Source organism: Triturus cristatus, chromosome 4_1 (assembly GCF_964204655.1).
Source record: "Triturus cristatus chromosome 4_1, aTriCri1.1, whole genome shotgun sequence".
Taxonomy (NCBI): domain Eukaryota; kingdom Metazoa; phylum Chordata; class Amphibia; order Caudata; family Salamandridae; genus Triturus; species Triturus cristatus.
This window is the reverse complement of record NC_140585.1, coordinates 42630866-42645446: the sequence shown is the minus strand read 5'-3', so window position 1 is coordinate 42645446 and position 14581 is coordinate 42630866. Positions and strand designations below refer to the sequence as shown.

General features: G+C 48.5%; 1 protein-coding gene across 1 annotated transcript in view; it reads left to right on the top strand.

The window, feature by feature from the left end:
- Positions 1-14581, top strand: part of TMEM132A (transmembrane protein 132A) — a 293626-nt gene that overhangs the window by 245681 nt on the left and 33364 nt on the right. Inside the window, exons 6-8 of the mRNA XM_085651462.1 lie at positions 4765-4914; positions 5100-5289; positions 5432-5575. Coding sequence (XP_085507588.1) covers positions 4765-4914; positions 5100-5289; positions 5432-5575 — 484 coding nt within the window. The remainder of the gene's footprint in view (positions 1-4764; positions 4915-5099; positions 5290-5431; positions 5576-14581) is intronic.

Genomic DNA, 14581 nt, shown 5'->3' with positions numbered 1-14581 from the left:
TAATAGATAAATATTGCATTGCTCGCTCATCCCCCGTTTACCTAGCTTTTATGGATCTTTCATCCGCATTCGATCTTGTGAATAGATCCAAGCTATGGTTAACTTTCCTGTCAAATGGTCTCGATGCCACTCTTGTTAGATTCTTAGCCTACCTCCATACTGACTTGAAAGCTCGGGTACGTATTGGTGTGGGCGGAGAGGTATCGGGAGCCATTAAGATAGGGAGGGGGGTGAGACAGGGGTGCGTCTTAGCACCCCTGCTGTTTATCATTTATATTAATGGCTTGTCCAACTGTTTAAAGAAAGCTACCCCCGATGTCCCAATCATTTTAGGAAATCCCTTGCCCGTACTTTTATATGCAGACGACGCTGTCCTTTTGGCACGCACACCAAACGCCTTACGTCTGCTTGTACATAGTTTTGTAAATTTTATGGAGGGACTGGATTTGAAAGTTAATTTTAAAAAGTCTTTTATTATGCCTTGTGGGCCGGGCAAAAGGAAACTCGGCACTATTCAAATTGGAACAGATAAACTCGAATCTGTCCATAAGTTCCCTTATCTGGGGCTGGTTTTCGCTGCGAACGGCTCCTGGAGTGGGCATGTGGCCCACGCCACGAGCAAGTTCTCGAAAGCCAACAACTCCGTCCTGAGTCTCCCACGCCCCAAGAAAATCGGCGCCACTAAAGCTATTGTTCAAATTTTTAAATTACAGTGTTCCCCTGTTGCTACGTATGGAGCCGAAGTTTGGGGATCGGCCAGCAGCATTGGTATTCAAAGAGAGGAAAACCGTTTTTGCAGGAAACTGCTGGGAGCACCAATTTCCTCTTCCAATTTCATCTGTCATAACGAACTTAACCTCCCATTCATAAACGACTTTATTAAAGCAAGACCAGCACTCTTCTGGATCAGAATCTGGAGGAATGAGGCTGCTGCCCTTACGCAAAACATCATTAGGGACTGCCTCAATAGTGATAATGGCATACAGATCCCCTGGTTCAAAGACGTTTTTAAAATATTTAATGAAATTGGAAGAGGTATTTTGTTTACTGAGCCAACGGCTATTGAACCAAAGGACAAACATGAGGTTCAAAAGGCACTCTATGCACTTTATCGTAATGAACGGCTTGGAATTGAACTACAGAAATCAGGGGTCAAAAAATACATTGGTAATGGTCTCTGTATGCAAATCATGCCACCCTACCAATCACTGCCTATGTCAAATTGGGAACGATCTCTACTGTTTCGTCTAAGGGCAGGAACTGTTAAATTTCTGCTCTCTTTTCCTCTGGGGTATCAACACCATACTGTCCTTACCCCCTGTCCCTGTGACGGTACAAGCACTCAAGATGATTTGCACTTTCTGTTTTTCTGTAAATATTATGTGAGATATACCAAATGGCTTTTAACCTCATATTTTAGAAAGCTCAGACCTCTTACACTTCAGGAATCCTACATGCTGCTGCTCACCCTGGATAATGATGAACTGACATTTCGCACTAGCACTTTCCTAAGACTAGCCATACGTGCACGCAAGACTATGGAAAGTCCTTGTAATCAGATCTAGTCAAAAAATACTACTGCTAAAACCTCATAAGTTAATGGAATTTACTGTTTAACCTTTGTATGAATTGCTTTGTTACTATGAAATGTAAATTATTTAACTGTTTCGTATTATGTGTATGTATATGTTTTTGTATGTGTCGGTACTTTTATGAATTTTAACAAATTCGAATAAAGGTCTTTTGAAACTTGAAACTTGAGTATTGCCAACTTAATTAAATGGGGAGCAAGAAGTGATGCATAAAGGGTGTTTACTGTTGGGTACGGTTGTTTTGAATGTCTTGTCTCTTCTTGGTAAACCAATGATGTGGGGAGCGCAATGACGCTCCACTCCCAGTCGCACTGCTTAGATGGATACAAGATCCTACTAGTCGTTCCACTGAATGCTTTCTCCGTATAAATCCAAAATAATCCACATTATTTGTTCAAAAATGATGGTTTCCTTTTATAATCCACACGTATGGCGTCGTGCATTTGCGATGCTTTCCATATTCAAGTGTGCCCATCCGGACCTCTTCTTAAACACGAACACCAATTGCAAAGAACCTTTCAGAGCAGCATTTCTTTTACTCAACTCAATGCATTTCGGGCTTATCCGAGCCCTTCATCAGGGGTAACTGTAAATTAACACATCAAGAGAAAACACCATTACTACATTTCATCCAAAAAACATGAAAAATCGTTGAATCATTATCTCTTCTGCAAATTAATAAATCCTTGTACGTATTGCTCCCCAAAACAAAATCTTACTAAAGATCACTAGCTCCCCTCTTAACACACCATTCTCCTTTCCACCCCACAATTGTACCACGATCAGCAAACAATGTGTTATTCCCCATTTCCAACTATTCTCTAGCTCCTCCCTTTCAACCAAACTTCCTTCATCAACATTCACCCCGCTGATACTCAAAACAGTCTATTGGCCTCCAGCACTCACCACATTGACAAATCCCCGTCCACAATACTCACAAATTCCAACTCACTCACAGCTTCACCTCACCTCTCTCTTCACACACGCCCATGCATTCACAACTTCCGATATTAACCCCGTCACCTCCCCGCTCTCTTCTAACTTGCCCATCCACAACACCCATCCGCAACAAAACACTCGCACACACTCACGCACTCCCGTTTATATGTGCGTATATATGGTGAGATATAATGAACCTAGATCTCAGTAAGGGCTACATGCACCACCTTACCCAGGCTGCAGTGTAGCAGACCTGTGGTGTCTTTTTTGGAGGCTTTCCAGGGGTGGCATAATACATGCTTCAGCCCGTGGTAGGCCTCTGGGGTACCTATGCCCTGGGTAGATAGTATTCCATATACTAGGGACTTATAAGGGCACCTCCGATCCAATCTGAACTGTACCTAAAGTACATGGAATCATTTTAGAGAGGAAGCAGCTAGGCTGGGGCCCTGAATAGCAGGGTCCCAGCCAGACTAAAGTCGGAAAACAGTGAAACACCAGCAAAAAGTGGGGGTACCCATGTGAAGCAGATCCTACTCTCCTACATGGATGATTTAGTCATCCTGCCAGCAGCCCAGAGAGGATTACAAAGACAACTGAGCAGGCTTCCGTCTTTTATTGTAGCACACCATCTCTGTATTAATTTTAATAAAACCGAGGTAGTGTTCTTCGTACGGCATGAATCTAAGTGCACCTGGACAATAAATGGCAACAAGTTACAAGCGGTCCTAGAATAAGCATACCAAGGAGTTACGATGGATACAATCTTGAAATGGGAAAATCAGAGACGTTAAGTGGCAGAATTTCATGTGTAACTGGGGTAATGAGGTTTCCGCGACACGTGGAGGGGTGCAAGGGGCCCTACATGGGTTGTTTCAAAGGCCAAGATTACTGCTGCTCTTCTGATTTTTAATGCGGCAGGAATTAATACTTTAAAACAATTCTTAATAAGGCTTTGGCGACATACATGACCCAGGCATCATTGTCTGTAAGTTCAGTAACTCAGCCGCCGGATGACTGTGAACTTCCAGCATTGGGGGTCCCAAGGAACAGGCCCAGATCAGCTCGAAAGGAATTCATAAAAGGTATTTATGAACAATCTCTGCTTGATGATGAGGAGTCTGCAGGAAGATACAAACATAACAGCGCCTGGATACCCTCACGGGTGACAAGTAGCACTCTACAAATCTACTGTATTGGGTGATTGGTAAGAAGTTTGCTATTGAAACCTTCACCTGTTCAAGACAAGGCTCCATGGGTTTTAGTTTGCAAGCCTGGGAGGAGAGGGTTTTTATGCGTTTTCGGTTCTGTATCTTCCTTTTAAGGACCCTGATGGCTCTTGGGCTTCAAAGGGACAAGTTTACAACTTTTGCAGGATGTGTAATCCGCCCCATGAACCTATTGAAGATGTTATATGTGTATGTTCAGGATTGCTAGAGGCTCGGAAAAAATACAAAAGACCCACCTTTAAGGCGAAAGCTATCAAAACAAAACAATTTAAGACGCACTGTCACTTTGCTTTAACTGCAATACACCAACATTTGTGACACAATTGGTAACATTTCTAAATCTGGCTTATAGGGTGTGTGGAGAAAGCTCCCACGCTGTCGATGATGGCGGGCATTCATGTATTCGTTCGCACTCTTTAAATTATGTCTATTTTTATGGTAAATTATTAGTCAGCAGGTAGCGTTTTAAGGTGTGTAAATTATTGGATATGGTTTTAATGAAATACATTTATTTTCAGTCATTCATTCCCACAATATTGTGACTTCAAACAGTGTGGCCTGGACTTTACTGAAGGCTTTGCCCCCTGTGGGGTCAGATGTGCCTCCTGGCTGCCCTGTATGGTGCAGAACCTCTTCCCTTATGTTTTAGGAGGTGAAATGCTAGACAAGGGCTCCAGGGGGTGCATTCCCCCCCCCCCCCCCCCTAAATGTAATGGCTGGCAAAGAAGTTCGATAGTTCTGTTTTAAGGGGAAGGTCTGTATTGCTTTCAGTGGGATTGTTTTTTTAACTTTTTTGTAAATGAGAAGATTCTCTTTTGACCCACATTGGTTCCTGAGTAAAGACTCCTTACAGTGACGTCACAGCTGATCTCTGAAAACTGAGCATTGCTCTTCAGGTGGGATGGGTCTGTGTACAAATCATTGTTGTTTGCAGCTTCATCCAGTCCTTTGTTGCTTTCTGCACCTAAAAGTGACTTGTCCCTCTTTTATGTTTATATGAACAGGATCAAATTTAAGAAGGGTCTGTATGTGATCTTCGCTCGCGCGGCTGTTCCGGAGGCCTGGATGGTAAAACTGGAAAAGCACAAGGGCTCCAAGCACCTTTCTGGTCTGGTATCCTGCCGGAGGATTCCTGGTTCCCGCCCAGACTGGAGGTAAGGAGGTGGCCTCAGGTGGGAGTAGCGGTCATTCACTTTCCTTACCTTCGTATCCCTTTACTGTCTCTTCCGGTGGAGCAGGAATGAGGGTGACGTGGATTTTACTGCCCATCTCTCAGTCTTTAAATGTAATCCTGTGCTGTTCTGATTGCCTTGAAAGATTTTGTTGCTTCCTTTAATAGTGCGGCAGACTTCCCTGAGTTCCTGTACCTGGATTTCGGGGTGGAGAACGCCACAGGTCCAGTCTCGACACGACGGATCACCTGGCAGGTGGAGTATCCCGGATCCATTGATTCCGGGGAAGGCGAGAAGGTGTTCTCAGAGATCCTAGTTTCGGAGCGAGACCTTCGGGCCATCATCCCACTGGCCAAGGTAGGGATTGCCTCAATGGGGTGGGAGAAGGGCTGCTCCCGTCTCCTCCTGGGTGAAGCCTTGTGGCCGCAGTGCGTTTCAGGCTGAGGGTCTGGGGTATTTAATTGGTTTATTAATTCCTCACTCGTGGTATTTATTGCAGGAAGAAGAGATTCTCAACACCGCGCCTCTGACTGGTGTTGCACGAAGGGTACCGGTCAAACTGGTGGCGGTGGAGACCGGAGGATTCGTGATCGATGTTTCAGATCGTGTGGGTTGCTCGTCATCCAATATTCAGATTGTGCAGGTCAGAATAAGCCTTTTTTGCGCGCCCTTCATACCAATCCCGCAGTAGAAGACGCTGCATGCCAGTGTCCCACACCCCAACCCTCCATGTCCCTCAGTGCAGCCCCCCTGCTCATCACCATTCCTCCAGGGCACTGCGCTGCTTTCTGATGCCCCACACTCTGGCCACATGTCCCACCCCCAGGCGCGCAAGTTCCACGCACTAGTTTGCCACGCCCCACTCCTGAATCCTGAGTCACACCCCAAATTTATGTGACCGTCATCACAATCCTTCATGCCCAATACCCCAACGTTCAGGTCCTGCACGCTCATCCGTTGAGATTCACGCCCATGTTCCCTGTTGTTCATCTCTCTAGTGATCTAAAGTCTTGCCTTGGCCTTTACTCCTATCATAGACTCAACATCAATTACTCATTTATCAACACATTTAGGAAAAGTCCAATCAAACTGCAACACGCATGAAGTGCTACTATGGCCGATGGGGCGGCCCAGTCCAAGGTGTACACCAGGTGCTCCAATACCTGCACACCATATAGCAAGCCTTAAAAATATACAAATATATACATCCCTTTACTGCTATATCAATTTGTTATAGATTACATTAGGCCAAAGTTATAAACGACAAATTGGAGAGCTATTTGGAATGTTAAAGGATGTATATCCATTGATCGTAGCACAAAACATCTTGCCTTGCACAAAAACAAGCTTCAAATTGGTACCAATCACTTACTGGATCAATACAAGACTGTGAACACGCAGGGGTTTGCAAGCACGAACATATCCGCATTACTGCCACTTAAGGAAACCACGATAATAAATAGTCCATCATTAAGAAATATGATTTTGAAGAATATCCATACACCTAGCTTCGATGGTAAGATTGAATTGTTTCGGCTTGCCCAGATGGACGCAGCCGGCCTTCCTCAGGGCGGGGAAGTGATGTCGTTCGGCAGTGGGGGCTATGGCCTCCCTTTCCCTAGCAGAGGATGGCCGCCATATTTAGACACTGCCCCAGGAGGCCGGGATCTTCTGCTTTCAGTGGAACTGCTGCTCAATTAAATTCCAATGAAATGTATCCCTTACAATATTAAGGGCATAACCCAGTCATTGTTAGATGAAAAGGTTTTTCTCACTCTAGAGATTAGGCCATTTTTGTAATCTCTTATTTATTTGTAGGTGAAAGACAACTGAAAGGGAACTGTGAAACCAAGCACAGGCGGAAAGGTGCAGTACAACTGCACTCTGCGTAACTGGCTGTCCCTATCGTGTTTTTATTCAAGTTAAGCTACAGAAAGTCCACCCCCACACATGCTGGCAGCAGCCTGTTACTTGGGAAATGTGTGGAACATATGAAGATGCAGAGCAAAGCCTACAGACGCTGGTTTCGGGGCTTTGAGGAGCTGTAGTAAAATCAGTGGCACAAAAGCTCTCACATCTGGAAATATCATATCTGGGGTTACCTGCACATCAGTAGTGTATATGGGGCAGGACTCCAGAACCTCATGTCTGGCGTGCCATGGTCTGCGCCCATCACTCCACTCCTGGTGTCCACACCCCATCCCCTGATGTCCTAACACTAGCACATATACTCTATCCATAGCACATGTACCCAATCCCTCACTATTTCCAGGCCAAGACCCAAGCAGTTCCCTTAACCATCCCCCAATGCCCAGTCCCTGACACCAAGCCCCAGTGCCCATCACTTCATCCACGCGTGTTTGCCAGAGAGCTGCTACATCCGTTACCCTTCTCCTCGTCCCACTGCCAGCCCTCTAATACCCCAAAGGCACTCTTTGTTTCCACCTCATCCTAACCTCAAAGCATCAGATACTCCCCCCACACACAGTTTTATCTTACCTTCTTTTACTCTCTGCGTTATCTTTTCCACTAGTCATGAAAGGCTCCTGTTTCTTCTCTTCCCCTCACCCTGCCCATGTGTCCATCAGAGGGTCTTCATGCCATCCTTCCATACACTGGTCACACACTCGTCCCTTCATTCCATCGCCTGTGCCCACCTCTCACCACGGGCTCCCTCTTTCACCCTCACTGTGTCCTATCCACCCATTATGGGTTTCCTGTTTCTCCGCTTTACCCTGCCTCTCCACAGGTCACAGGTGATCTGTCTCCTCCCCCACCTCTCACGTCTCATGAGTTCTGCCTCCGCCTGTCCTCCACTTCCTACAAGCTTTGTCTTTCCACCACACGCGGTTTCCCAGCTCCAGAAAACTTTGTCTTAGACCCTTATCTTTTACCTCCACCTTATTCTATTCTTCCACACATCAAGGGTTCTCTCTTTCTCTGTTCTTCCACTACCACAGGCTGTCTTTCGACCTCTGCTGGTTTTTCCACCACACGCTGTGAACCTCCACTCATCAAGCTTTACTGACCCATTTGTGCCTCCACCCATCACTGGCTCCTTCCACACAGCACCAAGATGCCCTCGTGGGAGATGGTGTGCTTTACAAATACAAAAACCAAAGGAAATGATGGACGGAGTGTTGAACATTGCAAGCACTCACCCCCAGTCAACTGATCTGGGTTTGATCCATCACCGTTCTTTAGCCCACTCTGCCACCCCAGTTCAGACATGGCCATATGCAAATCAGTCTGACCCTGTGCCTCATGGGAACAGTCCAGCCCGAACTGCCAAGCCATGTCTTCCCTGGACCGGAAACAAGCTGGGCTAAAGAACGGTGATGGATTAAACCCGTTCAGCACTCCGTCCCATCATTTCCTTTGGTTTTGCTTTGTTCGCCATAAGTTGGCAGGGTATGCTCAGACGTGAGTCCCTTGCTCACTTTGCCACTGGATTCAAGCAAGCCTGGCTGAAGACGGCTGAAATGCCAGAAACCGGTCTAGGAAGCTTGTTTCCGGTCCAGGGAAGACATGGCTTGGCAGTTCGGGCTGGACTGTTCCCATGAGGCACAGGGTCAGACTGATTTGCATATGGCCATGTCTGAACTGGGGTGGCAGAGTGGGCTAAAGAACGGTGATGGATTAAACCCAGATCAGTTGACTGGGGGTGAGTGCTTGCAATGTTCAACACTCCGTCCATCATTTCCTTTGGTTTTGCTTTCTTCACCCTAAGTCGGCAGGGTATGCTCAGACGTGAGTCCCTTGCTCACTTTGCCACTGGATTCAAGCAAGCCTGGCTGAAGACGGCTGAAATGCCAGAAACCGGTCCTAGGAAGCTTATTGCCGGTCCAGGGAAGACATGGCTTGGCAGTTCGGGCTGGACTGGTTCCATGAGGCACAGGGTCAGACTGATTTGCATATGGCCATGTCTGAACTGGGGTGGCAGAGTGGGCTAAAGAACGGTGATGGATTAGACCCAGATCAGTTGGCTGGGGGTGAGTGCTTGCAATGTTCAACACTCCGTCCATCATTTCCTTTGGTTTTTGCTGTGCTTTACAAATACACATAACCCAAAGCGTCATCTCCACCTCTGCTGCTTTCTACTCCGCGTCCAGTCCCTCTTCTCATCAAAGGGACACTCACTCTTTTACCGTGCACTCATCACAGCCTCACTCCCCCTCCACCTTCACCCTGTTCCTGTAATCCCCATGTTGTGTTCCCTGTCCTGGTCGCTCCGCCCCTCCTCTCCGATGGCCCTTGTAGGGATCATGAAGTCTGGACAAATGATTATGGAGTTGCACTTCGGGGTGGGGCGCTCCCATGAGGAGCAGGGTCGGCCCTGACTTCGTAAGGTCTCTCTGGGGCGGCGCAGTGAGTGAAAAGCCATGGGTTGGAATACGGCCCTGAGTGGCTGCCAGTGGTGTAGGGTTTTACAATCGTTCCTCCCATCACCTTTGGTGTGTTTGATGTAACTCCCTTAGTGGCCAAGAGTATGCCCCGACGTGGGTGTCTATCCCGCTGTGCCACAGGGTCCCAGCTATGCCTCACTGAGGAGGCCCAACAAGGCGGAAACCGGCCTGGGGTCGCTTGCATTGCCTTATAGAGGGGGCGTTGCCCAACATTTCGGGTTGGACTGTTCTCGAGAGGAACAGGGCGCAGTGGGCGATAGACGATGGGCTGGGGTGCTGCCCACAGCAATGCTCAGTGGGTTAGACTTGTTTGAAGCATTCATCTCATCACGTTCGATGACCCTGGCCAATGCCTTTATCAATACACAGAGATTCACTTATTTCAGTCACCAGAATACAAGAAACGGGCCTTGGTCACGGACGACTACAAGGGTTTGTTCAGTGGGTGAACATGGCCCTGTATGCCCGCCCGCCCCCCTATCACAAGCAGACAATGCCCCCCGCCTCCTGCACCTCCTCTGTGAAAGAGGCAAATGTGGGTGTGAGACGCTGGAGAGGGTCTGGGGTTCACAGTATTCTTTAGGAGCCAGAGAGGAGGTGAAGGCTGCCCTGAGGATGAGAAGAGACGAGTCGCTTGTGCTGAAGCGAGGGTTATGCCAACCAGACCCAGGCTGCCAGACCTCCGCCAAAGGCCTCTTTTCTGTGGTGCTTCCGGTCTCTGCACCTGCACGTCCTGTGCAGACATGGCAGCATTCTCGCGCTCTGTCTCAAGTCCTTTACATTATTTTCGGACCCGGTTGCAGCTGTTGCAAGTCTCGCGAGGCTCCACCCCCACTGCCTCGGAGGTCGAGGTTTCTATTTTGGTTGATGGGGGGGTTTGCTGACGTCTCTCCGAGTTTAGGGCACTTTGGTTCGTTTCCATCTATACTGCACGTCCTGTCGTTTCTGGCTCTGCTCTTCATCCTGCAGGAGCCTTCCATGCCCCTGGCCCCAGCTGCCCCCGCACAGTGCGCCCCTCAGCCAGCTCGAAGCCCGCGGCCCCCTGGCGCCCCTTTACAGGGTCTCCCCAGGTTTAGGCATGAACACTCGGGGGGCAGGACCCCTGTCTCAGCTGCTGGGGTGTGGACGGCCCGTGCGCTTGGCATAAAACTCGGTCTTCCACGAGGTGTTAAAAGCCCGCCTTTCCCCACAATAGGTTTCTGTTACATTTACCGTCGGACCGGTTTTTCCCTCCATGCCAGGACACCTCACATGTGTCAGGGCTCTTTATATATCTATCAATATAACGAGATGTGACTCTGAGACTCAAAGTAACCGCAGGATGAGCGTACTGTTCGCTCATAAACCTGATATCTTTGACCCCTGAGCCCCATTAGCAACAGATCGATACAGCGGTGCAGTGAAATGAATTTCGCTTCTTGCGGTCACACGGGACGAGCCCCATTGATGCCAAATGGACGGAACTCACTTAGAGCTCCAGCAAATCTCATTTTTATGAACCCAATCCGTTTAGATGGGAGTGTGCTTATCTTTTTAGAGTGATTGGATATATTTGAATTCATTTCTATCAATGCTGGAGCCTAAATTGAATGTTTTTGAACAGATCCATGCTTTGTGGCGTAGTCTACGCCCTCCAGGGAGATGCCGCATGTGCGCTCCGTAGTTATGTGTAATCCTAGATTTAAAATTGACCATAATGTGTGGCGGTAACAGAGCGTCTGCTCCGCTGCCGATCATCAAACTGTAGCATCGTCTTTACGCGGTGTTACCGCTCGTTTTCTCTCCGCCCCTACTCTGGTTTCCTTTCACTCGCTCTCTCCCCTGCTCCACAATGTAGTAGTCTGTTATTTCCCATTTCCACTCTCTTGGTTCCTCATATTTACTCGTACCTCTCTTCCACACTCCGCAAATTCCACCAGTTACAGCGTGGCGGACTTTTCCTCCCGCGAGACTCTAGAATATGCGAGCTGGCGAGTGCGAGCATGATTTGGCTTCCCCTAGTGTGCTTACCTAAAGCAGGCGGTCGCGAGCACTTGGGGTCAGAGGGCTCGCATTCGAGTACATTTGTTGCCGCTCCTGTACATTTCCTACTTGAGCGGCAGCAAAATCAACACGAATGGCCGCGCGCTCTTTTACAACGCGTGGTGCGGTTCACACTGATTGTAAATTGCAGTGCAAGCGGCGTATTCTCCACCCATTGGAATCCATGGCATCTCAATCTTCCATTTGCACGTAACCTCTTTTGCACTCTAGTTGTCTCTCATTTTCTCTACCCCGATCCGCAACACCCAGTTGTCTCTCATTCTCTTGTCCCCTTATTTCTCCTTCGTTGGAACAGAAGTCCTCTGAAGGGCTTTGGAAAGCTGTGCCATCCGGCTTGTGTTTGGCGTTTCATGGCCTGCCTGGCGCTTTTCCTTCATTGAACCTGGAAATCTGAGTCAGTGGAACCTGCCATATGCTTTGACTGTGCATTATAACTATGCACTGCTGAAAGGGGGCGGGGGGCATCCAAGGGGAACACCCAACTGGAGTGAGGAGGTACAGCCTGCTCTCCTCAGATTGGAGGAAACTGGCTTCGGTGACAGCGATTCTATTTCAGAGGTGCATGACTTTTAACTCTTATCTGGGGAAACTGCGAGCCGCTTTGCCCACTAAGGTCCATCACGCCCCCAGAATTTTAATACTAGGGTAGGATGTATGTAGTCGGTGAGCTACTGCTCTCTGCAGGCTTCCTCTGGCCAGGGTGGAAGTGACCACTTGCAATCCCTGTGCTAGGCAGCCCCTCCTTTGAACTAGTCTTGCCGGTGGTTGATGGAAAGCTGCCATTTGTTCAGTGCAGGGTTGCCCTTAGCCTTCCCTCTTCCTGTGTCGCGTCCCGTCATCTAGGAAGAATGTCTCTCCCTTAACCGTCTGCAAAGAACCCATACAGCTGCTTGACCAGTTTACTGGTCTGACCAGGTCCGCCTTACTCCAGGAGCCACTGGAAACAAGAGACAAAGCAGGAATCCGCACTTCTGCCTGAGTGGGATAACAAAAAAAATTAACATTGGAAATTGCTGCCCTTTGGGTGGCTCTAGTTTCCCTCCTGCCTCTCCGAAGTGTGGTCAACCCTGCACCCGTGCGTTCAAAACCTACCACATCTGTGCACTGACACCCCCCATCCCCGGTCTCAGGGCTGGGCAGACTCGGGTAGGAGGCACACCTGGGATGGTGGTCCCAGATCTTGGGGCATTACTTGATGTTAGGGATAGAACGAGAGATGAGAAGGGTCAGTTTTAAAGCAGAATTGGGTACACTTTAGACACCTTGGAAAAAAGGGTACATGCTATTATAGAATAAAGGAGCAGTTTTGAGTCTACTTAAGCCTCCATAGGTTCACTCTAGCACTTAGGTCGAGCCTAGCACAGCGCGCATGCACTACCCTATGGGAGGCTTCTTGTGAGGGCTCAGAACTTCTCCGTGTGGCGGTGTGGGTCGGACTCCTCCCACACATCTGATTGGCCTTTGTGTGTGTCTTTCAATAATGAAAGCATGCAAATGGCCAAAGGCGGGTGCATGTCCCACCTCTTCTTCAAATGTTCACTCCCTCGGCGTTTTGCTCTCAGGAGCGAGCAGCATTGTGCTGGCTGGCAGCTGCATTCCTCCCTCGTCGTGGATCAGGTAACTAATTAGCAGCCTGCGCTCCATGTTTGCACCCCTCCCACTCTTCTTTGTTTGTTCTTTGTAGCGTAGTCTGGTTTCGCTTTAGGGACCGCGCTTGCTGAAAGTGACAATGTATTCCGACAGTGTGACCTTTACTTTCAGTTCATAAATGGCGGGAGAGTAAAGACAGAAAGGCAACCCCCCATGCCGGTCCACTTTTCCACCTGTTGTAACCTATATACTGTCTGACTGACACTCTCTCTCACTGACTGACTCTCAATCTCTTTCTCACGGACTGACTGTCACTCTCACTCTCACTCTCTCACTGACTGACTGACTCTCAATCTCTCACTGACTGACTCTCTCACTGACTGACTCTCACTGACTGACTCTCTCACTGACTCTCACTGACTCTCTCACTGACTCACTGAATCTCTCACTGACTCACTGAATCTCTCACTGACTGTCTCTCTCTCTCACATACTGTCTCTCTCTCTCTCTCTCTCTCACGGACTGACTCTCAATCTCTCTCACTCATTGACTCTCTCACTTACTCTCTCACTGACTCTCTCTCTCTCTCACTGACTCTCACGGACTCTCTCACTGACTGACTCACTGACTCTCACTTTCTCTCACTGACTGACTCTCTCACTGACTCTCTCACTGACTCTCTCACTGACTCTCTCACTGACTCTCTCACTGACTCTCTCACTGACTCTCTCACTGACTCTCTCACTGACTCTCTCACTGACTCTCTCACTGACTCTCTCACTGACTCTCTCACTGACTCTCTCACTGACTCTCTCACTGACTCTCTCACTGACTCTCTCACTGACTCTCTCACTGACTCTCTCACTTTCTCTCTCACTGACTCTCTCTCTTTCTCTCTCTCTCTCACTGACTGACTCTCTCTCTCACTGACTCACTCACTCTCTCTCTCACTGACTGACTCTCTCTCTCACTGACTCACTCACTCTCTCTCTCACTGACTCACTCACTCTCTCTCTCACTGACTCACTCACTCTCTCTCTCACTGACTCACTCACTCTCTCTCACTGACTCACTCACTCTCTCTCTCACTGACTCTCTCACTGACTCTCTCACTGACTCTCTCACTGACTCTCTCACTGACTCTCTCACTGACTCTCTCACTGACTCTCTCACTGACTCTCTCACTGACTCTCTCACTGACTCTCTCACTGACTCTCTCACTGACTCTCTCCCTGACTCTCTCCCTGACTCTCTCCCTGACTCTCTCCCTGACTCTCTCCCTGACTCTCTCCCTGACTCTCTCCCTGACTCTCTCACTGACTCTCTCCCTGACTCTCTCCCTGACTCTCTCCCTGACTCTCTCCCTGACTCTCTCCCTGACTCTCTCCCTGACTCTCTCCCTGACTCTCTCACTGACTGACTCTCTCACTGACTGACTCTCTCACTGACTGACTCTCTCACTGACTGACTCTCTCACTGACTGACTCTCTCACTGACTGACTCTCTCACTGACTGACTCTCTCACTGACTGACTCTCTCACTGACTGACTCTCTCACTGACTGACTCTCTCACTGACTGACTCTCTCACTGACTGACTCTCTCACTGACT